Source organism: Hydra vulgaris, chromosome 07 (assembly GCF_038396675.1).
Source record: "Hydra vulgaris chromosome 07, alternate assembly HydraT2T_AEP".
NCBI classification, from domain to species: Eukaryota; Metazoa; Cnidaria; class Hydrozoa; order Anthoathecata; family Hydridae; genus Hydra; species Hydra vulgaris.
In genome coordinates this window covers 38,972,184-39,000,000 of record NC_088926.1, presented here as the reverse complement: position 1 = coordinate 39,000,000, position 27,817 = coordinate 38,972,184, and the positions used below count along the sequence as shown (strand labels likewise).

At 26.0% G+C, this 27,817-nt stretch overlaps 1 protein-coding gene across 4 annotated transcripts in view; it reads right to left on the bottom strand.

Moving 5' to 3' along the window:
• The window catches only part of LOC100197969 (receptor-type tyrosine-protein phosphatase delta), a 51,928-nt gene that overhangs the window by 5,874 nt on the left and 18,237 nt on the right, over positions 1-27,817 (bottom strand). For all 4 annotated transcript variants that reach the window (XM_065801844.1, XM_065801847.1, XM_065801845.1 and 1 more), the window contains exons 12-23: positions 24,737-25,377; positions 24,155-24,237; positions 15,364-15,476; positions 14,951-15,158; positions 10,786-10,888; positions 10,319-10,586; positions 4,536-4,590; positions 4,213-4,348; positions 3,990-4,089; positions 2,724-2,849; positions 2,564-2,651; positions 718-926 (exon numbers count right to left, since the gene is read on the bottom strand). In XM_065801844.1, coding sequence (XP_065657916.1) covers positions 718-926; positions 2,564-2,651; positions 2,724-2,849; positions 3,990-4,089; positions 4,213-4,348; positions 4,536-4,590; positions 10,319-10,586; positions 10,786-10,888; positions 14,951-15,158; positions 15,364-15,476; positions 24,155-24,237; positions 24,737-25,377 — 2,130 coding nt within the window. The remainder of the gene's footprint in view (positions 1-717; positions 927-2,563; positions 2,652-2,723; positions 2,850-3,989; positions 4,090-4,212; positions 4,349-4,535; positions 4,591-10,318; positions 10,587-10,785; positions 10,889-14,950; positions 15,159-15,363; positions 15,477-24,154; positions 24,238-24,736; positions 25,378-27,817) is intronic.

The window sequence follows — 27,817 nt, the reverse complement described above, 5'->3', positions numbered from 1 at the left end:
AAATCTTCTATATGAACAATCTTTTTAAAATGAAGTTTTTTAAATAATGTAACTTTATTATTGTTTTTAATTTTATTATTAAAGTTATTCTTTTAATACTTTTTAAAAATATTTTTAAAATTTTTTCCCTCTTATTATTAATTTCTTTTATATAAATACCCCCAGGACGTTGATTTGAATAAAAAACTTTACTGTGATAAAAAATAAAAGCTAAAAAAATGCTGTAAATAAAAAAAATACTCAGTAACAGATTATTGAAAGTACTTTGTAATCATTAACTTAAGTTTGTAATTTGGACATTGTATTAAAGTTTACTAAAATACTACTGTCATAAATGTGAACAATTTTCAAAAAATTTAAAACATTATTATTATTTTATAGTATTTCAGTGTCTTATTGTCATTTTTAAACATCTTTTCTCATTTAGAAAACTCTTTTTGACATCTGAATAATTAATTAAATAATTAGATAATAAATTTAATTACTTACATATTTAAATAATACATTTAAATATTTAGATATTTAGGTAGATAATAACTTAAACTATTTAGATATTCAGAGAGATAATAACTTTAACTATTTAGATATTTAGAGAGATAACAACTTTAACTATAATCATAAATACAAAGGATTTTCAAATATAATCATAAATACAAAGGATTTTGGAATATAATCATAAATACAAAGAACTTTTAAATATAATAAGTCTTTGCTTACTCTTCCCCTTTCTTCAAGTTTTGTAACCATAACAATAACTTGAACATTTTGTTCCCAACAAAGAAGCCAAAAATCATTGATTGTGTTTTTCATTGGACCTTGTGTAGCAATGTATGCTTTTTGTTTGCAATATCCATCAATGTAATTTGCATTTATATAATCTGAAGAATTATGGGATGGACATTCTAATTTAACACGAGTTTCATCATCTAAAAAATTTCAATTTCTGAAAATTATACCATAAGAAGTTGAATGCTTATATCCTACAACTTTTATAAATACATGCAACAATAGAGTTGTATGCACATTTTTTTAAAACCAACAACATCTAATTATTTCTCATTATAATGTTAGAGCCTATGCAAAGCACCTAAAGACAAGCATTTATGATTACAAACACAGAGAAATAATTTTACTGAGTATGTCATATGTCAGTATCTTTAAGTGTAAAAGTCAATTGAAAGCAGCATAATGAAACTAAGTCATGCTAGTTTTGTTTATATTTTAAAGGAAAATGGAAATCGAAAAATAGAACATCAAAACATAATTAAAGAACGTATTTTTAAACTTAATTTTGTTACTGCCTGAGATTTTCAATGTTGTGCAGCAATCATTCTTTTTATTTTGGATAATTGATTATGGCAGCAGATCTCTGCAGATTATTTATTACCTTTACTGTGTGAACAAGTTTCTTAACTTCTTGGTATCCTGGTTGAGCCATCCACTATTAAACTAGTTTAGCAAGCCAACTTGTATTGAAGTCAAGAATGTCAAACAATATGTGAGATTCAGTTAGTCCTATTAGATTTAACAAATCAGTTGACAAACGATTTTGCAAAAAACTGGCTTACAAAAAGAAAAACACTTAGGTACTGTAACTTCTTAAAAATTGGCAACTTAATTGTGTTTCACAGCAGAACTGACTTGTTAGCTAAACAAAGTAAATTGAATTCAAATACTTTTGTCAAATGTTAAAAACAACTTACTGCTTCTCTCTATAGCCAGTTCTTGAAAATGTAGTGTAAACTTTGGTAGCAAACTTAAATCAAATGCTCTTTCAATTGGTAATTGCTTATCCAATGCTGGTTAGGCAGTTTTGAAATTTGCAAAGAACTTAAGTTGTTTTTAAGAAAGAAACAAGATATAACATGGATTTCTCTATTGATTTTGTTTTGTCTTTATGCGTGTAATGTTCCAAGTTTAAGTTTCAATAACAACATACCCAATTTCTAGATTCGTGACGTGATTTCTGACATTGTCAAAAAAAAAAGAAGAAAAAAAATCTAAACTTTTGGAACAAGTAATTAAAAATGATGGCTTTTCAATTAACCAAAATTGAATGGAAGCACAAGTAACAGGTTTTTGTGTTGACGATGATAGTGAAGGCTGGATCTGCAATGACTGGTTGGGAAAAACTTGACTTCAGTTTCTAAAACTTTACCGCTTCTTGTCAACATTTATTATTTCATTTATTTTATTATTTCATTTATTTTATTAAACATAGAGAAGACATCAGTAAACAGCAATAGCAATTATATTTGAAACTTCATTTCAATATATCTCGGTTTAAATAATCATTATTGCTGATTTGGTTGTTTATAAAATTAGTAATAAATGCATTGAATTTTTTAGCATTTTAAACAGGAAAATGAGGCTTTTTTCAGGGACATTGAGGGGGCATAGAATACTTATTAGTATTTTGAAAAATTTATTTTTTCATTGTTCTCTAACATAAGATAGAGAACAAAATTAGATATTGTTGGTTTTAAAAAATATTTTTAACTGAAACTAATTCAACAACATTTGGAGATCATGAGAGATTTTTATATACAACATTAATACATACATGCAACAACATTTGGATATCGATTCTTAGAAAGATTTATGTTTAATCTTGCAACTTCTGAAGAATATTTTTCTGAAGATTTGATGGACTAATAAAAATTATTACTTTAGTTAAATTCAAATCATCTTAAAAAGATAAAATAAAATCATAAAAATCTTACTTCAAATTCTTGAATAAATTTTATTCCATTATCAAGTTTTAAATTTTTTACATGCTTTGATAAAGTTTCTATATTTATCGGTGGATGGCTAATCATACCAGGTGTATTGCAATGTAAACGATGAACCTAAAAATTTTAAAAATTGTTTACGCTGCAACTATGTAAAATTGTATGGCACAGAAAAGCACACAAAAAAAATTGTTTTACTCAAAATATTAATTTATACAAAAATTTAAATTATGAATTAAAAATGAATAATTGATAATAAATTAATTCATAATTAATTAATTTATTTTTAAATCTTCATATAAAATATTAATACAACTTTTTAAAAAAAAGGTTAAATAAGTAATATGAAATAAATATTTAATAAACTATTACACCACTACCATTCACAATTAAACCACTTCCACTACACAATTACAACACTACAACTACACAACTACATCACAACCACTACACAATTACACCACTACCACTACATAATTACACCACTACCACTACACATTTACACCATTACCAGATTTCACCATGACATGATAAACATACTTATTTACATCTAATGATTTCACTTTCACTTTCAAATTTTATTCTAGCAAATACTATAAAATAGTAGCAGCTGATGATTTTGAACTTGTAAAATATTATCAATATTTCTAAATTCATTATATATTACAAAAAAAAGTTTGTGAAAATAAATATTTAAATGTTAGGATTGAACACTTAGTACTTCATAGTTGCTTCATAATTTTTCAATATTTTAATAAATTTGTATTAGCTTTTGCTGATAAGGTTTTGCAGTCCGAAGATTAAAACTGTTGACAAAGTTTGTTGTGCAAGATGAATTGCAACAATCCTGGTCAGAAAAGTAAAACAACTATCTACATTAGGCTTGAAAAAAATTTAAAATTAGGTACATGACTCAATTTAATAATTTTTTATATATATATAAAATTATTAAACTGAGTAATATAGTTAATGTTGATTGTTGTTCTACTCTTCTAAACAGGATTGTTGCAATGCATTTTGTGCAACAATCTTTGTCAACAATTTTGCGAAATTGTTGACAAAAAAAGCAACAATGAAGCGACTATGAAGTAACAATTAAACAATGACTGTAATAAATCTTATTGTCACGATTGCTTTAATTTTTAAAAAATTAAAAACTTTTTTAATAATTTTCCTAATAATTTTGAAATTTAAAAAACAAATTAGATGATAAAAATTAAATATTTATTATCTAACTAGAAAATTTAGAATTATTACCTCAGTAGGATCAGCAAGATTTTTTGGGTTTCTGAAAGAACGCTTTGATTTCTTTTTTAAAAGTTTAGAATCTTCTCCAGAATATATATGCCTGTGATTTCTTATAGAGCATTAAATAAAAAAATTTTGTTATCAATGTAACATCCAAAATAAATTTAAGTTCAAAAAAGATCATCAAGTCAAAAAGAAAATCTAGTCAAAAAGATCAAGTCAAAAAAATTACCTTTTCCATAAAAGAATAACAAAGACAACTGCTAGTAAAAGAAACAAGCCACCAGCTGATGCTGCTCCAATTATGATAAAACTAGAGCTATTTTTATTTTCAGGTAACTTACTTCTACTGACATCTGTTGTTGCACCTTTTTTTTAATAAAGTGAAATGAAAGTTAAACAAATTAAAAGAAAAAATTAAAAAAAAAAAAAATTATGGTTAAAATTATTGCAGCAATTATAACTAATCAAATGTATTAAAACATTACTAAAGATCAACTGTTAAATTAGTTTATTTAGTTAAAATACTAAAATACTCAACCAAGCTTAACTTACCAAATCTTATAGGTTTGCTTAATTCTGAGTCTGTATGGAAAATATCTGTTGAGATCTAAATTTATCTGAACTTAATTAATTGCACATGTTAAATAAAAAATATCACTGAAACAATATTACTAACGTAATTACTTAATATGTAATACAATTAATATGCTTACTCTGTGACAAACATATAAATACACATATATACATACATATATATATATATATATATATATATATATATATATATATATATATATATATATATATATATATATATATATATATGTAAATTATGTTAGTGTATTTTACAAATAGAGTGGTCAATGTTCTTAAAGAACAGAGCAATAATAAATTAGTAAAAAACACTTATCTAACTTTAATCTTCTACTTTAAGTTTCACCATTGCTGGATCATCAGGAAGAGAACTCTTCGTGATGATCTAGCAATGGTCAAACTTAAAGTAGAAGATAAAAGTTAGATAAGTGTTTTTTACTAATTTATATATGTATATATATATATATATATATATATATATATATATATATATATATATATATATATATATATATATATATATATATATATATATATATATATATATATATATATATATAAATTAGTAGAAAATCACTTAACAAAAATTTTTTTCATTTATTTTTCTGATGAGCATTTCTGATGAGTTATTGATGAAACCCAGTGTTGAATGAAAAAAATTTTTGTTAAGTGATTTTCTACTAAATTATAATTGCCCTGTTCTTTTAAGAACATAGAGAACTCTATTTTGTAGAATACATTTTAAAGTTGTTTAATTATATATATATATATATATATATATATATATATATATATATATATATATATATATATATATATATATATATATATTTATTTATTTATATATATATATTTGTTAAAAAATTATTTAAAAAAAAAAAACATAGAATAATAATTTTTATACCGTAAAATCGCCTAGGCTCGGTCACTTAAGCTTTGAACATTTATTTATCATGCATAAATAAAAAAATTTCAATTAATTTTCCTGACACATACAGAAAATTATATTGATAATTGATATTGTGAAAATAAAAAAATGAAAAATAAAAACTAGTACTCAATATTTAGTTTAAAATGAAAACATCTACTTTGACCGAACTTTCAACAATATCTCATAAGTTCGTCCGCAATATAAATACTAATAAAACTTAACGTCACAAAAAGTGAAAACTAATTATTAAATGTTGTTTTATTGTAAAATTTTGATATAAATTCAAGTAATACCATTAACTAAGGAGGGCATCGCCCCAGGCTTAAAAAAATGTCTTTTTTTAAGCCTGGAGCACATAAAAAAAGGTCTTTTTAAATATAAGTAGTAGTTTTTTTCAATTTTTATTATAATTAGTCAACTATTTTATTACTTTAACAATTATCACATTTGCTACGCCACTGGTTAATAAAATTGAAAATATATTTTACAATTAATTTAAAAAGGCTTTTTTAATTTAAAAAAAAATACTAAATTGTTTTAAATAAGCTTTGTATGTTTATTGGAAATTCTTTCACGTATTGTTGACCATAGTAGAACAGCAAAATACACACAACCAATCGTTATAGGATTCGCAACGCATCCATAACTTGTCAAGTCTTTGAGCTGTAATTTTATCTCCGAAAAAATGTTACAAGCTTGACATTTTTTAGAACTCAAAGAACCGTCAGTTAATTTTGAAACTATGTACAAATTTTTTATTTAAATAAAATACCATGGTGTATATCCATTATAAAAATGTCAAAATTTAGTGGTAAATTTACAGGTAAAGTTACCAGTAACTTTTACGTTCACAACACTTGAAAACATTTCACAATATTACTGCTAATTGTCTCCTTCATTGAATGACTGTGAATGACCGAAGTTATAGGATTTGAAAATTTCCCTGAATTTTTATAAAAAAAGTAGTTTATTTTTAAAAAATTATTAATTTTTTGTGTGTAAATATGATTAATTTAGTGATTCTAAATTACACTAAGATTAAATATAATCATTTATTTTAATAATTTGCTTGTTTTAGATTTAAATAGTATGCATTTTTTCAAATTGTTGTTTTGCTAAAGAATTATTTTAGCAGGTAGCATATAAACATTATTTTTTTTAAAGGTTCGTATTTACGAACTAATTACAAATATTATTTGAGAAAAAAAATTTGAGTTTTGCATACTTTTTTTATATTTAGGCGATTTTACAGTTTATAAAATAATAATTTTTAAAATTTTTATACATATATATACATATATATACATATATATATATATATATATATATATATATATATATATATATATATATATATATATATATATATATATATATATATATATATCAGGCCTTGTTGCAAGATTTCGCTGCATAATGAAAACGCATAAGGCATTTCTCAGTAACTCAACTCAGCAAATATATTTTGAATTGTTAGAATGTATATTGCGTCACTAGCGTCTTTTCAAGTACCGCATTGTAATTAAAGTTATTTTATAAATGCGTTAAAAATCTTACAGTTTTTTTTTCTCACTATAACAAATGTTCCAAATAAAATCTATGTTCCTATTTAAAAAATCATTTTTATTATTTTTTACAAATATGAACTAAGTTTTATTTTGAAAAATTTTTTTTTTTCATAAAACGCAAAGTAATATTAGTTTATTTTCTTATAATTTTACAGTTGGATTTTGATTATTTTATTAACTGTTAATAAATTTTTTCTTATTTATTTTGTGAACTTTTTTTAATAATGTTTTTAAACAATAAAGAGTTTTTTTTTATTATTTATCAGTTACCGATAACTTATTCCTACAATTAAACGAACGTCATTAAAACTTTACACTATTGAATTAACAATAAACAATTTATCTTATTAATAAAATATTTACATCAAAATAAATCGTGCATTTTTTAAACTATTATGACAAAAAATAGTTATTATATTTAAAAGGAATTTATATATTTAATTCCTTAGGATAAAACTTAAAACACTTTATTTTTTTTTAACTAATTTTTAACAATTATTAAACAAACTGCTTCTTTAACAAAATATCTATTAGTTTACAATTGCGGTTAAAATGCTTTGACTTACGACTTTATTTCTTCTGAATAAACGTTACGTTGACGACATCAAAAGATAATTTAAATATTGTAAAAGATACAAGTTTTTGCGTAGCGCAAAACTGCTTAACGCGTAGGCAAATCGCCTTTTCGCAGGCAAAATGCGAGCTGCGTAACGCTTCTTAACAAGGCCTGATATATATATATAGATATATATATATATATATATATATATATATATATATATATACTCCTAGTATGGAGTATATATATATATATATATATATATATATATATATATATATATATATATATATATATATATATACTTCAGCACTTACGGGGACGTGTTTTTATTTTTGTTTTTTTTCTTTTTTCTATACTATTTTTATCTTAAATATAATTATTTTTTAATCTTTATCATATTTTTATGTTTATTCATACATATTTATATATTTATTTTTTTATTATAAAAATATGTTTTTTATATTTATTTTTGTTATTTTTATTTATTTATTATATATTATATTTCATTTTTATTTTCATCTATTTACAAAAACGATTAATTACAGTAATATAACCATATTTAAACCTTGCTGTAACCCTAACCCTAAGTCTGACCTCGATGCTGACCCGAACTAAACCCTCAGTCGATGTAGCCTTTTATACAGAATGAAAAGTACATGCATCGACTATCAAATAGCCTGACTGGTAGCAGCATGCCGCTACCAGTCAGGCTATTTGATAGTCGATGCATGTACTTTTCATTCTGTATAAAAGTTGCTTATGGGGACAATTTTTAACAAAAAAGCGATGCTTCTGGGGACAAAAATTAACGGATACACGAAAATGTCCCCAATAATGCTAATGTCCCTGTAAGTGTTCATTTTTTTGTAAAATCTGTCACAATAAGCAATACTATAGGTGTATATATATATATACACACCTATAGTATCGCTTATTAATAAACATTTAATATATATATATATATATATATATATATATATATATATATATATATATATATATATATATATATATATATATATATATATATAGGGTGCGTAAAAAGTTCCCGCACTCCTCTGGCAACGACGTTATTTCCCTTATTTTAAAGCATACCGTTTATTTTTCTGCATTATTTATGCTCTTCTCTAATCTTTGAATATGTTTTAATATTGAAGTTTTTAGGCTCCATGGCAAAATCAAGAGATTTGCAGCTGGCAATCGAGAGGCTAGCTAAAGAGAAAAAGAAAGCATCAGAGATCGCTCGCCTTCTGAATGTTCTGCGGCATGCAGTTTATGATTGCTTGAAGCGACTTGAAGAAACTGGTTCCATTGATGATCGTCGACGTTCTGGAAGACCAAAAACTGCAACTTCGGGTAAAATCGTCAAAAAAATCCGCGACAAGACTCAGTACAACCCAAAGCGATCGATGAGACAAATGGCCAAGGATGAAGGGATTTTGGGAGGTTCAGTTCGGCAAATCGTCCACAAAAAGCTCGGAAAATACCCATACAAAATTCAAAAAGCTCAGTGACGTACTGATCGAATGAAAGCCACTCGTTTGGCCCATTGCAAGGAGCTTCTCAAGCGATTCAAGAAGCCAGGGAACGCCTGGACAATTCTCTTCACGGACGAGCAGTTTTCGGAGCGATTACAGGAGACGGCAAGATGCCATTGGTTTTTGTCGATCAAGGAGTGAAAATCAGAGCTCAAAACTACCTGGATGATATTTTGACAACAGAGGTATTAACTTGGACCAATTCACACTTCGGACAGCAGTTTTGGACGTTTCAACAGGATTCCGCCCCAGCCCACAAAGCAACGGTCGTCCAGGATTGGTGTAAAGCCAATTTTCTGGGTTTCATCACACGAGAAGAGTGGCCTCCAAACAGCCCGGATCTTAATCCCCTTAACTATTCCATTTGGGGAATTATGAAGGCCAAGGTTGGAGCTGTTCGTCATCCAAATTTGAACTCTCTACGGCAAGCACTCGAAAAAAAATGGGCCATTCTTGACGATATATGGTGTCGCTGCGGTTGAAGCATTCCCCATGCGCCTCAGGGCGTGTATCAAGGCGAAAAGAGGATTTTTTGAGATCCGACTTGTTTTTGTTGTTTAGTATGTTATCAAGAATAAATGTTTAAACATTTGGCACATTATGATAGTTCTACGTGTTTTTAGGTCGTAAATACTGAGTGCGGGAACTTTTTAGGCACCCTGTATATATATATATATATATATATATATATATATATATATATATATATATATATATATATTTTAAATCTTGACTTCTTCAAAAGAGTTTAGTTATGTAAATATTTTAAAATTATGGATTTAACTCTATTTGTTTAAAATACTTATTTTTATCATATTGGGGTATGAAGAACTTTTATTGTAACAAATTAAAATTTTCTTAATTTTTTTTTTTTTTTTTAAGAAAAAACTGTGACAATTTTAAAAATTTAGGTGAAAATTTTTGTTTTAAAATGTTACAACTAATAAAATGCTACTCTAACAAAAAAGATAGTGAGCTGCTCATAAAAAAATTTTTGGAAGTAATTTTTAAAAATGCTGTTTTATTATATAAAATAAGTATAATGGGTTCTTTATCCAAAATTTTGTTTAAAGAGTATCATTAATGTATAAAAAATAATATTATCTAAACAATTGTATATAAAGTATTGCTGAAAATGATACCTTGACATAAGCACGCAAAAATGTTGAATAATAATGGCCACCTATAAGTTTTCTATTGTCTTTTGAACCATCACCAAGTTTAAAAAGTTTCGGAAGCTCATCGTCAGTAAACAATGCAGCAACATGAAAGTCTGGTTTAATAGAATTTTCTGTGTTATTTATGTAACGTCGATAGCGATGATCTTTGGCACTAGCAAAGTTTGCTGAATTTATTGATGATGAAAGTACAGAAGAAGTTTTAATATCAATAACAAAAAGCTCATAGTGACTAAAATAAATAATTTTGCGTTTTTAATATTTTCTAATATTCATGTTATATTTATAATATTAATAAATACATAAATATTTATAATATTAATAAACTTTAATTCTAATATTTATTTATTTTTTTAATTGTGAAAAAAATATAAAATGTATTTTTTTTATTTGATTGAAAAAGAATAAAAAATAAAAACAAAAAAACTTACTCAATTAAACCATGAATATTAGATGCCGGATAAATTTGCAATGGAATAATATTAGAATCTGGCACACTTGTATTTAAATAAGGGGCAGGAACATCAGTTGGAGCTAAACAAAGATAAGCTAAGTAAAATCAATAAAGATAAAAGAAAATTAAAAGCTAAAAGTTTGAAATTTTTTCACTTCTTATAGTATTGTTGTTTAATTGAATATTTGTATTTTATTTTGAAATTTAATGCATGAAAAATAACTTCATTTTTTCATCACTAAAAAAAGAAAAAAAATTTGTATTTTTCTTCATAATGTTAACTTTGTAAACAACTTTGAAAACGATAAGTTGAGCTTTTTCTTTCAAGTTTTATTTTTAGTTATAAAAGTTTAAAAACTTTAATTAAATTTATAACAAAAAATGAAATATTATCTTTTATCTATTTAAGTATATGTAATAACCAAGTTTTTTACACATTTTCAATGTTTTCATTTTTTCAATTTGCAAATTTCATTTGAGTTTGCAAATTCTCAAGTATAATCTTCTTTCTTTGGTGTGACTTGCCTATTGGTATGCATTGTACCAATGCTAAAATAGAGCTCTTTGTTACAATTTCGGATTTATTAACTAAAAGGAATCAATTTCACAGTTTGTCACTTAAAGTGCCAAGTAGTACCAATGTTTGAGTAAAGTAATACCAATAAAAGCATTGTTACCTAAACACCTGAAAGCCATTATCATTGCCCCATTCAAGTTCAAACACTTCTTCAATATACATGGTCTAAGAAATAGTTTTTGGGAACAGATTTATCAAAATTTACTTTTTACAAAAATCACCAGAACAACAAACTCTTTGTGACACTAGTTTAAATTTGACTGTTTCTTATTGTTTAATTTAAATGGCAATCACCACACTTCCTTAAGTTAGATTAGACTAGCAATTTATGTATATATTTGGACCCTTCTAGAAAAACAGCATAACAACAGTTACCAACCAAATACAGTTGCTTCAGGGTTATTAGTTAGAAAGAAAAAGAAGCAAAACAATAGCTGAAGCGTTTTTAAATTGATATCATTGAAACCTACCTAGAATTTATTGACACATAAAATTCAGAAGCAGTGGTTAAAAGGTGTCAAGAATGGCTGTCCATGTTTCAAGAATAGCTGCTGAATGGATTGCTGTCTATGACAAGTCAATATAAAACTATTATTGAATTTTAGTAATAAAAAATTGCGATTTAAAAATATGTAAGTTATGATAGATACTAAATATATTTCTTTTTTATGTTCATATTAACCTTATTGTTTAAAAGTTATGAATATACCTTAACATAAGTTTACATAAATTTATAAAGTTTACAACCCTGTTATTTCAGGTAGGCTAGAAATTATTTAGGATCAGATTAAATTTAAATAGATTATTAAATAAAAGCTAAAGTCTGTTGATAAATCTAAATTGCAAAATTTGCAATGGTAAAAAAAAATGGCAAAAAAATAACATTCTTGTTTAACTTGAGTATGAGCATACTCAAGTTTGGAATTTGCACAATACCTAAAAGTAAAAAGGGACACATATGGACGCATTGCACCTTTGGCTTTCCTTTCTGCGTCAATGAGCTGGTTTAAACACAAAAACAAAAATAATAATTCAAATTACTATTTCACATTTGAGGTTTAATACAATAAACAGTAACATAAGCTATACATAAATACAATCAATTTTTTTTTCCTATTTCAATTTTGCCACTGTGTAATGGTTGAATTTATATAAGGATATAAATTAAACTCAAACCAAAGATTGTAACAAATAAAAATTGTACTTAATTCTTTGAGACTATATAGATCATTTTTTATTAAAATATAAAATGCGTAATATTGAATGATTCATGTTACAGTGTAGTACACTGATAATATGATATAATAACAATTAAACTTGATTATTAACAATACTAATAACAATTAAACTTGATTATTAACAATACTAATAACAATTAAACTTGATTATTAATCATTATTAGTTGACACCTTGATTTATAACTGTTTATTTTTATTTTAAATGGATTTTATTTTTACAGTGTAATAGACCGGACTGTAATACAATAACAACTTACACTACAGTAATACAAAATGAATAAACATTTGTTATATTAAAGTGTAATACACTTTAATATAACAAATGTTTATTTATAACTTACATACAAGTAGAAAGTACAGTTAACTTTGTTTTTTATATATATATTCTATTAATTATTTGTGTTTGAAAAAAAATATTTTTATTATGGACTTTTTTTTTCTATGTGCTTAGAAAAAAAATAGTTGAAAAGTAAATGTACTCAGTATGCATGCAACCATTGTATGTATATCAAAGTACTCAATCATTGTATGTATGTATGTAAAAGAACTCAACCATTTTATGTATGTAAGTAAAAGTCTTATCATTTTAAATTAATAAACAGAGAAACATATTAAATTCACATATGAACCAGTATTTTAGTTACACAATTTGTCGATATCAAGAATCTGAAGTTTGGGAGACAGAAATCGTCCAGGTTCTTCTCGCAATAACAAAAACTAATGATCGAAGTATAAAAGTCATCAGTAAATGTAATCGAATGTTAAATGCTCTACAAATAACACCTATTTTCAACTGTGATCGAAAAAAAGTTTCTGTCAGTACAATCAAACAAAGATTGCAAAAACCTAGTTTGCATGGTTGTGTTGCTATGCGAAAAATATATCTACAAAAAGGTAAACAAAAGAAGAGATTCCGTTGGGCGCAGTTCCACAAATATTTAATGATGGATGATTGGAAACAAATACTCTGGACCAATGAATCAAAATTTGAAGTTTTCAGAAATAAGTGAAGAGTTTATGTTAGAAGATCTGCCGAAAATGCTAACTCAATGTCTGGTTCCAACAGCAAAACATGGAGGAGGCTCTGTGATTGTTTGGGGTTGTTTCTCTCAGGATGGAGTGGGAGATTGGCTTAAAATCGATAGTATAATGAGAAAAGAACACTACAGAGATATCCTGGACACAAGTGCGATCCCTTTGGGTCTTTGATTAGTTGGAGATAATTTTATTTCTGATGCACGATAATGACCCTAAACATACTGCATTATTATGTAGAAATTATTTCGAATCAAAAAAAGCTGAAAATGTATTATGTGTAATGACCTGGCCTCCCTAAAGCCCAGACCTCAACCCCATTGAGTTATTGTGGGATGAACTGGATAGAAAAATTACTTTATGTCCATCATCAAAATTTCATTTATGGAACATTATAGAATAGGAATGGAATTATATTCAGTTAAAAACAATTAGAAAATTAATTGAAAGAATGTCGACAATAGTTAAAAGCAGTTATTGAATCAAAGAAAATTTTAATATAAAATTATAATAGTTATATAAATTTTTATTGCATATAACTGACAAATAATATATTTTATATTGAAAATGTATAAAAAATATAATTTTTGTTAATATAATAAAAATTCTGTAACGTAATTGCATATTAATTTTGGTTTTTTGAAAAAATTTCCCTTGTCCTAACTTCCGTGAGCGGCAATGTATGTATGTATGTATGTATGTATGTATGTATGTATGTATGTATGTATGTATGTAGGTATGTATGTATGCAAACAATGGTAGGAATAAACTAGTGCACTAGCTTAGAAAAGCTCATGTAAAATAGACATGGCGAGACAAGTAAGCTACTCGCCTAAGTAGAACTTGGCGTATACTTTGTGTTTTTACAGGAGCTATTGGTTTTATACATACATTTTTTGATACACAAGCTTACTTACTCCAGTAAATACTTTTAAATACATTACTTTGTAAACAGGTTCATCAAAGAATTTTTAATAATTCTAAAATTCTTCAATTTTATGGTTATTGATTTTCCATTTTAAAATCATAAATGGTGAATCCTATTTGTGTGTACATGAGCCCTTTGATATACACACAAATCTATTTTATTTCTTCTAACCTTGTTTTCATTTATGTAATTTGCAGCTTTTAAAGTCACAACAACTTTCTTTCACTACTGTATCATTATTATTTCCTGCCTTAATATTACTAACCCTAGTCTTTGTTGAAATAAACAACAATTAAACAAAAATCACCATTACCCCTTAAAAATCAGGGAGATAAATACAGTAAAAAAAAATTAATCACAATACCTTTACATACTGTCGTAAAATTTGTGGTCACAGGATCACCAGTGCCTGCTTCCTCAGTTTCTACTTTGACAAAAACTTCATAGGTTGTACAAGGAAGCAATTCACTAAGTTGTAGCTGTTTTGCAAAAATTGTTATTGTTTTATTGTACCTAAAACTGTCTGCAATTCCATTTGAGGTCCGATATATTTTTTGTGCTGTATAAACGATCTGAAAATTTTTAAAAGTGATGAAAATATTGTTGAAGATATTTTATAGCATTAAAGTTTAAAACCTCAATCCTTTTTTAAGAAATATAATTAAGTGAAAATAGTGCATTAGGTAGAAAATAGAATACATTAGGTAGATAAATGAAATAAAACATTAGGGAGATAACAATTTTACATATTTTTTTGAATATGTTTGCAAAACTTACAATGAATTTAAGATTAGATTTGAATTTGATTGTGTTTACAGGATCACTCCAGTGAATGTAAGCAGATGTTGTTTCCACTTCTAACACACGCAGCTTACTTACAATTGGAAGAACTTTAAAAAATAAATATAATTTTATATTTCTACAAGAAATAAAGTAAAATAGTGATTCAGTTGATGTCAAAATAACGAGTTAAGGTCAAGTTAATGAAAAATAATAACAACTTTATTATATTTTTTTCCTGCAAATTAATTTCACTAAGGGTGAAAAGCCTCTTACATTTTATAGTTATTTTATATTATATAAGTTGTGTCATTCAAGGTGTGTTCAAGGTCTTAAATACAAAAGGTCAGGTAAATAAAAAAGCTGAACAATTACTCCAAAAATGTTAAGTGCTTTTTCTTATTCTCTTGGCCTATAAGCATTATAAGCATAATAAATGTTATGTTTTTTAAGTATATGACTTTAACAAAAGGTAAACAATGTGCTAAAACTGCACCTAATGATAAACATAATGAAAGTGAAAGTGAGCTACTACATATTATGTATCATGCAATAAAATATCTAATGAACCTAAAATTACACCAGTTAAACCTACTATAGTAAACAAAAATATCAAACCAGTAGCTTATAATGTAGATGTAGATGCTGCTGTAAAGTAGGCTGTAGTATCAACATCTATTCCTACAGTAACATATGATGAGCTCAAACAATAAAACCTAAGAAAGCTATTGCTAATTGAACATATATCACACTTAAGTATCCAAAAACTTTATTTTTTGAGTAAAAATAGAAATGATTTGTAAAATTATTTCAAATCCTGTAATTATTAAAATATAAACTTCAGGATGAAAAAATCAAAATAAATGTTGATATAAAACAGGCTCTCCTCCAGCTGGGTCAAAAATAGAAGTATTAAAATTTCTATCAGTTAATAACAATGTTATTACTCCTGCTAATACGGTTAAAGATATAAGTAATAAAAATGCTGTTATTAATACCGATCACACAAATAAAGGAACTTCTAATTTTAAATGCCATAGTGGTGTAGTGGTAGCAAGAAGTTCCGAGTTCAATCCCCGTCAGGTAGTACCACGCTCAATTTGTTTCTCTGTACAGCTGCCTTGTTTCTCAAGGTGTGTGCTTTGGAGTTTTCACAGGCCTTGTAAATTTAATAGCAATTATAAACAATTTTAAGTTGAAATAAAATAATTTAAGATAAAATATTTGTAATCATAATTTATGCTTACAAATAAAACTTATGTCATAAGAATTTTTTGTGAATTGAATTTGAATAATCTAAATATTAATACGCTAATGAATATTAGTGCGCATAGTTACGCATAGTTTCGCCTGTTGTTCGTATTGTGACTTACAGTTCTGTATTCTGTAAAATACACTTTTTCTTAGTTTTTAAGTAGTTTCTAGACTTATTTTATGCGTGGTTACATTTTCCATGCAGTCTTTCGAGTAAAGTCAGCTAGCGAATTAGAGATGATGTACTTTTATTCTCAAGAAGAGTTGATGTTGTTCATTGTTTAAAACAAATATTTAAATAATTGTTTGTTAGTTGTTGGTTGTTTTTATTTTTCTAATATTTATAGCCTGTTTTCATTTTTTAGAAGAAGTTAGAAATAAAATGTCTGGTAAAATAGTATTTTTAGTCTAAACATGAATACTGTAATTTATCTAATCTTCTAAATATGAATACTGTAATTTCATAGTGTTAGTGTCGTTTCACTTTCTTTTTTAATAAAGAACTTTCTAGGCTTTTCTAAAAGCGTTTCTTTACTCCACGTGGTCTTTCAAGCAAGATCTTCCAGCTGATTAAAGCTGATAAATTTGTAGTTTCAAGTGGAACTGATGTTGTTCATTGTTTAAAAACTAAAATTTGTTTGTTGTTCGTTGCTTTTATTTTTCAGTTTTTTTTTTAAAACTAAAATGACTGGTAAAAAAATTTTTTTTTAATACAATGTTTCTTTTTTAGTAAAGTGTTTCAGTTTTGTCTTCAGTCTTTTTAGATCATTTTAAGCAAGTATTTTTCATTTTTTAGAGCAGTTAAAAGGAGCTGAAGGCCTTTTTAGTAAGTATATAGTGTATAGTAGTTTACTTATAGTTTATATTAGTAACATAGTTATATTAGTTTATTTATAGTTTATATTAGTTTATATAGTATATAGTGGTTTAATTGTACTTTGTATTAGTAAGTTTGTTTAAAGTTTATATAAGTTCAAGTTTATTTATCGTTTATATTAGTAAGTTTATTTATTGATTATAGATTAGGATTAATGAGAATACAAATTTTTTTTTAGACAGGCAAGCTGACGGCGACATAAGTAAGTTTTATCATTTAGATTTTATTTGAGTACGAATGTAGCATTAGCAATTTTGTTGTATATAATTTTATCTCAATTTTTATTTTTAGACAGACAGGTAGAACTCAGTAAGGACTTAGATTTTGTAGATTTAAAAACTTCTTTTGAATATTCTTTTAAAGCATTGAATATGTTTTATATATTTTAATAAATTTTGTCATTTAGGTGTGGTAGCATCATCAGTTGGTGCAAATAGTAATGTCTTTTATTTTATTTTACAGCAAATAGTAATGTCTTTTATTTTATTTTAAAAAGAATCAATAAATATTGTTTATTTAAACATAACCATCAGGATAAAATAGATAAGATAGAAAAAATAGCTTTTTTATTTAATATTTTTTTATTTAGTTATAACTTCAGTTGCACCAGCCACAACAGGTAACTTAGTACATTTATTTTAATATACTTGAATTACATTTGTTACTTAACTTTTCAAGCAATAAATATTGTTTATTTCAACATTATCGTCAAGATTATATAAATAAACTTTTCATTTGATAATTTATTTTAGCTGCTTCTGGATCAACCTTAAATAATGGTAACTCATTAATTCATATTTTATTATAGATAAATGTAGATAAAAAAATGTAAGTTGGAAATTTTTGTAGATTTAAAAGTTGTTTGTTGTTTGTTTGTTTTCCTGTTTAGTTGACAACAATGAAGAGAGAGGTAGTATGTTTAAAAGGATTTTTATTTTTTTATAAAGTAACTAAAATGTTTATTAAAATATTGTTGTTGACTTAAAAGTAAAACAGAAGGTTTTTATAATTTTATACAACAAGCCCAAAAACTTAGGTAATACTTAAAATTATATTGTCAATAATAGAGAAGAAATTTAAAATTCTCAGTAAGACAGCTTCTTATTATTTTACACCAAGTTAGTTTAATTAAAATTTATTTTCTTTAGTTGATCAAGAGAGAGCTAATAAAGGTATTAGTTACATTAGTTTAGTGAATTTATTTTCAAAAAGTTAAGTAGATATTTTAACGTCTATACATTTAAGTGCTTTTATTGTTTAGACACAAAATTGAAGACTGAAATATGTCAGTGTTTTTGCTATTAGATAATTGTTAATAGGAATTTGTTTATTTGTACTGTAACTGGAATTTTAAAACTTCAAGTACTTAACGGGTGATGCGGAAGTTATCGAACAAAATAAAAACGTCAATAACTTATTTATAAATAAAAAAAACAAACTACTATTATATATTTTTTAAATAAAGCATTTATCTTTTAATAAAAATATATTATTTATTATATGAAAAAACACCACTATCTGCAATTGATCTCAATTTTGCTCTGACGCCTTTCATATGCGACTGTAAAAAGTTTAAATCAATTTCTTGTAGTTTTAGTTTAATGCGATCAATCAAAACTTGCTCTTTTGAAGCTTGCCAATCTCCTTCGTAAACCTTCTGTGCCAAATGTACCCAAAAATTTTTAATTGGTCGTGCTTGAGGCACGACCAATTAAAATTTTTTGGGGGATTAGCTTCTTTATCAACGTAATAAACATATTAGTCCATCCAATTTAGAGAATCTTTAGAATAATGAGACCTTGCTAAATCTGGCCAAAATAAATAGTTAAAGTCTCCATGATACTTGCGAATAAATGGAAGAAGTCGTTTTTCTAAACATTCATTAATATAGATTGATGAATTGATCGCTACAGCCTTGGAAGTGCGAAACAATGGCTCGGACATACCACGGTCAGATATGGCTATCCACATTAATAATTTTTTTGGAAATTTCTCTTTTCCTATAAAACGAACACTTTCTGGGCATGTCTTTTTGTTGTTTGTGTAGTATCCAGAATTTCCAGGCACGTTGTCCCCTGCAAAACAAAAGTATTTTTCGTCATTGATGACTAGAAGCGATTTTGTGTTATAGAGTTGGTTAACTAGTTTCCTGCTTCTTTTCTTTGCCTTTATTTGTTGTTCTATAGTGTATTTTGGAGTCTTTTCACGTTTTCTATATTTAATATTCATTTTTTTTAACTGACGACCAATTGTCGATTGATTTACACTGAATTTAATACCTATTTTTCTCTGACTGACTCCTTTTCGATTGTTGACAAGTGTCATTAGTTCAGCTTTCTTTTCTCTAGTCCAGGATGTCGGACGACCAGGTTGCTTTCTATCAGAAAACGATTGAACAGTTTTAAGTCTTTTTAGGTTATCATATATTGTACTTCGAGCAAATCCTTCCTTTTCAAAATGATTTACGATTTTTTTTTTTTATATTAGGTTTATTTACAAAAAACATTTTTAGTCGCTTTCAAAAAGATTCTCGTTCAGCTGCATTTAACCTCATTTTAAATAATTGTGTTTCAAATAATAAAGTTTATATTTTATAGAAGGTTTATGCCTATGCATAAAACCACAAAAACCAATTATTATGCTCAAATAATGAAATTAAGATTTGTCCGATAACTTCTGCATCACCCGTTAAGCTATTTTATCTTTTTTCTTTTAGGAGAGTTGGAAAAAAACTAAGTATAAATTATGTGATTAGTATAGTTAAATAAATAAAGCATTTATATCTGTACACTCAGTAGTCCAAGTCAGTTGTCACATTTTAGAAATTGTCCAGGAGAGAGTAAATAGTAAAATAATTAGTCTTCATTGGCTTTTTTATTCTTGATGGTTAAATTTATGTTTTATTTAATTTGTCTTGAGGCACATGAAATATAATTTTGACAAAAATAAAAAGTTAAATAAAAAAAGTGAAAAGTCATTTCTGAACTACAGACGTTTTTCCTTTGAACATTGTGGGGACACCAGACCCTTTATATTGACCAAACTTTGTTTCACATTGTTGCAGGAAAACAGTCTTTATACCTATGTAGATACTGAAAAAACTAAAAAGGTCTCATACATAACTCATTTTCACAAAAAACTGGATAACCGACCTTTGTCTTCTGAGGTACAGATATTAAAATTTAAAGTTTATTTTAGTTTTTTAGTTTTGGTTTAGTTTATAGTTAATTTTAGTTTAGTTTTTATTAGTTTTAGCTTCATTTATCTTTTTTCTTACTTTAGACAACTTCATGGAAAAAATGAGGGGAATAGGTAAAAAAAATTATAGTTATATATTTATTTATATGTAAATATAATTCTATCAATTATTCTGAGGTATATTTTTGTCTTTAGTGTCTGGTAGAAGCATAATTGGTAGAGCTGTGTTTTAAATTTTACATATTTTTTACGGAGAAATATGTGCAATAGGTGAAAGAATTATTTAATATAAATATGACATTTTTAAACTGTTTGCATTTTACTCATATTTTTATTAAAATTAAATCTTTCACAAGTTTAACTCTTTTTAATTTACTTTTTTTTAATTTATTTATAGCATCCTCTTCACCCTGTGAAAATGGTGAGGTTATGCTTTATACTTTGATTTAAAAAAATTGTAAATATTTTTAAATTTTATTATATCCTTCTATTTGTAATTTTAGAGTCGTTAACATTTGAGGAATATCAAAGATATCCAACACCCAGGGCCTCTCTCGGAGAGGTCCTTCAATAAGTGGCAAAGTAATGGCGGTATGGATGAGCCATCCTTCAAATGGAGGGCTCATCCATACCCGGGTGTTAGGAGACACCGAATAAAGAACAGCAACCAAAAAGTTGTAAATGTCTTCTATCAGTGAAGATATTTATAACTTTTTTGTTGCCGTTTTTTCTTCAGTGACTTATTTTTATTTTTTTTAATTTTGTAATTTTTTTTTTAATTTGTAATTTTTTATAATATACTGTTGTATATTTGGTTTGTTTTTGTCTTTTTTAATTGAAATTTATTTGTTTTTCACCAATTAAACTTAAACATAGTTAAATTGATTCACTACCCAATCATCATAATATGATGCTACATTCTATTTGTTAAAAATAATTAACTGGTAGTTTAATTTATTGAAAACACTGCTTTTAAAATTTACTATAAGCCAAGACTATTTAGCTATATAAATGCAATTTATTTATATCTATTTGATTTTTTATCTTTAATGTTTTTAGTTTGGCTCCTTGAAGCATTTGTTTTTTTGCTTTTTAATTAAAATATTTTAAATCTATTGTAATGTCTTTTAAATTTAACTAAAGTTTACTAAAAGCCAACGTGAAATAACGTCATAAAACAACACCAAGAAGTTGCATCATGACAGCAGTTTAAGTATGACAACAGGCTACAGAAAAGCAGGCAAATTGTATTCCAGTTGTTTTTTTTGTTTTGTTTTGTATTTCTTTTATGTCTACTTATCTGTAACAATTTTTATTTTAGGTTTGTCATATAATGCATTAATGCAATATAAAAGATCAAAGTTAACATATTTTTTACAACTTGTTATACACATGTTTGATTGTGAATCAACTTTTTTTTTTTGAAACGTATTTGTACTCAATTGCTTAGTTATTTATAATAAATTTATTTAGTTGTGTGCATTTATCGTTTTAAAGACAATTTCCTTTTTTAAAGAAACATGTATCAAGGTGATACCAAAAAATTAATAACTCATAAATAATTTACGTTCACTTCATATTAATCTTATTAATTAAAGTTCATGTTATAAAAAATATAACAAGAATTTAGCTTTAATCTTTCGTAAATTTAAGGCATGATGAAGTGTTATTATTTTGTGTCAGTAACTAAAAATGTATTGTGTTGAACTTAGTAATGTCTAGGAAAATGGTTCTGCCATACACTGATATGATCTACGTCAGGTAAATTACTCAAATAACGTTAAATAATTGGTAAATTAATTTATTTTAATTTTACAGATGGTTTAATTTTTTAATTTGAAGGCGTTTTTCTTACAGGGTATTAGTTAAGGTTTCGCAACTTTAAATTGTGGAAAACAGCCACTATAAATTAAGTAACAGACCAACCATAACCCGTATTACAGGTTGCTTTCTGCTAGTAAACATTAAACTTGAATTTTTTCTTCTACAAATGAAACATATTAAATTTTTTGCAACAAAGGAAACAATTATATTAAATTTTTTTTTTTTTTTTGCAACAAACTATTGAATTAATTAAAATTAATTGAATAAACTTTAAAACTAAAAAATCATTTATCTTAAATTTGTTAAATATTTAAAGAAAGTTTAACAACTAAATTTGAAAAATTTATATTATTAAGGCCTTCACGGGTACCCTAAAGATAAACTAAGACATTATGTTCCATAAATTTTTTTTTTGATTTCAAAAGTAGTCTAACTGCACGTTCCAAAACTTAAATAATTTGTTGGTGGCTTTTAGAGAAAAATTATGTGTAAGACTGAATTTAAGGCCCCCTCTGACCCACCTGTAGGCCATAGCTAGGTGATCAAATAGCAATATATAATTTGTTTGTTTGTTTGACTTTCCATGTTGTTTTTTTAATTTTAACTGAAAAGCCTGACAGAAAATTATTATTTCAAGGCCAAAATAATGGCGAAAAAAAAAAATAACTTCTAAGCAAGTTTTCTCAAAGGCTATCAACAATGATTTGAATTTTTACAGCTAAAGAATGCGCAAGTAAACTACTTTCATATTCAAAAAAAAATTTCATGGGATACAACATAAGGTCTTAGGTGACCTTCAGGGTACCTGTGTCTTGCTCATCATTTTTATTCAGCAATGCTTTTATAAACAGTTAATAAAACCACTTTGGCATCACAATGAAAAAAATTAATTCATTTGAAACTATACATAAACAAATAAACATTGATGAAAGTAAAATAAACATAAAAAGTAACTTAAATTCATTTGAACTTGAAAAGTAACTTGAATTCATCTGAACGTAAAAACTTAAATTTAATATAAAGAAATTACCACATAACACTTTTTAACAAGACCTGCACATTAACATGATACATTAAAAAGGCCTACACATTAAAACAATACATTAACAAGACCCATATACTAAAACGATAACATAAAAAAGACCTACACATTAAAACAATACATTAACATGATTCATTAACATTATAATAAAAATCTCAGCATAATAAACAGTAATAATAAAGAAAAAGTCCATTAAAAAAAAAAACAGAAAATTAGTAATAGTATATTATCATTCATAAAACCTATTCTAAAGTTATGGCTTCAAAAATAGTAAATTCTTAAATTTGTTTAAATAATTCCAACTTTGAAATAAAGTATTTAATTCTTCAAATTAATAAATCACTAATTAAAAACTAGATATAATCTATTCCTCTTTCATAGATACCCAGAAAACTACTCTCCTATTCCACTTTTCCACCTTAGGCGATTTAACCAAGTGAAAATTAGTTCTTCAGAATGACAATGAGTGGTGATGATGGTGATGAATGTGATGATAATGGTTAGTAAGGATGGTGATAGAGGTGATGACAATGATTGGTGATGATGGTGATGAAGGTGATAACAATTTTAGTAAAAACTAAAAAAAAATTAACCTTCTTGGCTGGTCATCACTTGAATTTCTTCTGAAAATGGTCCATTACCTACTTGGGTAAAAGCTTGCACTCTGATTTTATAACTAAAAATAATTTAATAATCTAAGTACATCAAAAGAAACTTATGAATTTTTTTGTATTCAAAAAATTACTTTGCTCATTAAGCAGAATTATTTAATTTTTTTACATTTTAACCGAGGAACTGTATAAATTTAGCAGCCCCCTTCCTCCTCTAGACTCTAAAAAGATACATTTAAATAGCCTCCTTAGTAGTTTCTATGCATTTACTGAACTTTAAAATTTAGATCAGCATTAACTATTCAAATGAGCAGTTTAAAATAACTGTTTTGATCAATAGTAACTAATTTTAAAATTATCAAATATTCAAGTATCTATTTTTTAAAAAACTTTTTTTATTAAAAAGTTATACTTTACTTTTACTTGTTAATCTTTTGAACTTTTTCCCATGAAGTTATTCATTTAAGTTCAAGATTTAGATGTGCTTAGAATACTTTTTTTATCTAGTTTTTTATCTCTATTAAGATATCCACATACTAAACATTTATAAAAACAAAAACTTACCGGGTACTTGCAATGAGATCTGTCAACAAAAAAGTCTCAACATCATTTTCAGAGGTTTGGTACCTAATATTTCTCCAACGACGTTCATCTAAACTTTTATAGTCAATATAGTAGCCAATAATAATGCCATTGCGTTTCCATGGGTCTGGTTTTTCCCACTGCAATTTTATTGATGAAGATGATTCAGTTGTTCCTTCAAAAAATAAAGGAGGGCTTGATGGGACACCATCAGAAGTTCTTTCCCAGACAATTGATGTTGCAGTCCAACCATCATGCTTGCCCAAATCACCAGATACCATAAAACAATACCAAACACCAGAATCCAAGTCATCAAATAAAGACTTTCTTATATCAGAAGCAACTAATTTACCCTTCTTGTGTGACAGCATATCATACTTGCGTAAACTTTTTCCATATTCTATCTTATAGTATTTAACAAAATTTGTAGCTGGTCTCCAAATTAAGGTGACTTTATTTGTTGTATAGTCTATTTCAGATTGTACACTAGGAGCAGATGGAAGCTTTGGAGGAGTTTTCAAATAAATATTAGCACTTTTGAACCCATCTCCAAGAACTGTAAATGCAGCTACATTTATACGATAGTCTTGGTCAGCAGATATAGATTCATGTAATACAGCATCCTGCCAAAAAAATCATTCTATATGAATATATTTGAAATCGCTTGAACATAAAATAAATTATTGAAAGACTAACATGTTTTAAGTTAAAAGATGCTGTTTTGAAAGAAAAAATTGCAGAAAAAGACACAAATAAAAGACACAAAAAAAGACAAATAAAAACTTTGAATAAGACTCCATCAAGAAAGGTAAAGATTTTTTTCAAAATTGTTTTTGTTATTATTTTGTTATGAGTTTTTGTTATTATTTTGTTATAAAAGAAATTTTTCTTTATTGTACAGAAATTACAGGATCAAGTATTGAAAGCATAGATACAATAACAGTTGATATAACAGAGTTAGAAGAACTTCGTCTTCTGCTTGATCAGTTTCTCGTCCATAAAATCAAAAAGTCAATGAAATGTTTATTGGATTAGAACAAAAACAAGTATGTTTTCTTTTATTAGCTACACGCTTCTGATGAAAATATTGTTTTCTAATAATAAGCTACAAAAGGATGCAACAAGTGAGCTTGTTACATTCTAATTTTTTGGTCAATAAACACTAAAATTATATTGTGGTGTAAAACTTGTTTAATTATAATATCAATCAATATTATTTTTTAATTTTATTTGATAAATTGTTTTCACTTTCGGCTTGATTTTTTGAAGTATTTTCAAGTTGCATAAAATAAATTATATATTTAATTGTTTTATATGTATTTAATTTTTTAATATGTATTTTAATTTTTTTTGTTAAAGTGAGCTTGTTACATTCTAATTTTTTGGTCAATAAACACTAAAATTATATTGTGGTGTAAAACTTGTTTAATTATAATATCAATCAATATTATTTTTTAATTTTATTTGATAAATTGTTTTCACTTTAGGCTTGATTTTTTGAAGTATTTTCAAGTTGCATAAAATAAATTATATATTTAATTGTTTTATATGTATTTAATTTTTTAATATGTATTTTAATTTTTTTCTCACAGGATGCTTTCAAATATGACTTTTCTTGAGTTATCTTTGCATCAGGGTACCCCCTAAACATGGTTGAAATTCCCATTTGGAAGGAGTTTTTTTCAAAGTACCTGACTGCAATGAATTTGCTCAATTGAAAATCACTTTCAGAAAATTTACTTGATAATGAATATTATAGGATAAAAGTCCTAGTTGAAAAAAATTTCTGATTCGCTTTCTCTTGCAATTCAATGGGATGGCTTTTCCAATATTAGGTAATTTGTTTACTTTTTTGAAAATAATCTAATGGTTTTAATAAACTTGACAAACTAAACGAAAATTTAATAATTAATAAAATCATTAAAAATTACTAAAGTTCAATCAACAAATAAGAATATTTATTATTGTCTAAATAAAAATAGTTTACTATTCAAAAGATGAATAAATCTGAATTGTTTCATTTTATAAAATTTGTAAACTTTATTTTGAAAGATGATATTTTTAAATATTTTTAATTATTTTTAAATATTTAATAAAAAAGTAATATCAACAAGAGGCATTCTGGGGAGGAAGGTTAATGGGGAAATAAAGTTTAAGCTACTTCTAGAATAGAGTTAAAATCAATCTATATCTAAATGTTGTATAGTGATTATTCTACTTTCCTATAGAAGGAGATTGTTCAGGCTCCCTGTGTTCTCTTTGTTCGTAATTTACATCTACACTTCTATACAGGAAGGATAATATTGGTAAAAAGTAGCCCCTTTTTCGCCCTTATTTCCAATTATTAAAAAAGTTTCTCAATTAATAAACAACTGCCTTTATGCGGGGTTTATATTTTTGTATAAGATGGTCTAAAATGTATTGACTCGCATAATAGATAAATCTTGACATTCTGAGGTCTTCCGTTTAAGACCCTTGCATGATTTAAACTTTACAAAATTGGTTACATAACTAGAAAAACGGAATGGTGATATTAATACGCACCACTGCAATCGGAAAAGCACATTAAACTCAATCAATATTTTAGGTATATATAATGCTTACTATGCAAAGTTGAACTAAAAGTCAGAAATGAAAGAATTTTTTTAGACATGTATATAAGCAGTACTGAAAAAAGCATCTCGCATGAGGTATCTGTTCATTAAGCAAACTATATTATTTTCTATATAAATCTACATTAGTTTTCTCAAACTATTATCAACAAAAATTAAAATAAAAGTAGACTAAGAAAGCCTTCCGACACACTCTTACATATAAATGCAATTTCTTAAATTTTCAGTGTGGTATGAGGCTCATCAAAAAACTTTCAAAGCCTTCTGTTTTAGCTATACGGTCGTGCGGATCTTAATGTGAACTTTGATCAATTTCAGAGACCCTCATGCATATGGATATCACTCCTCCTTTCTTTGTAATACCCTGTTATAATAGTATTATTACTATGTAATATTACTATTATTAGTAATACATTAAAATTATTAATGTTATGTTGATTTTAATTAGGGG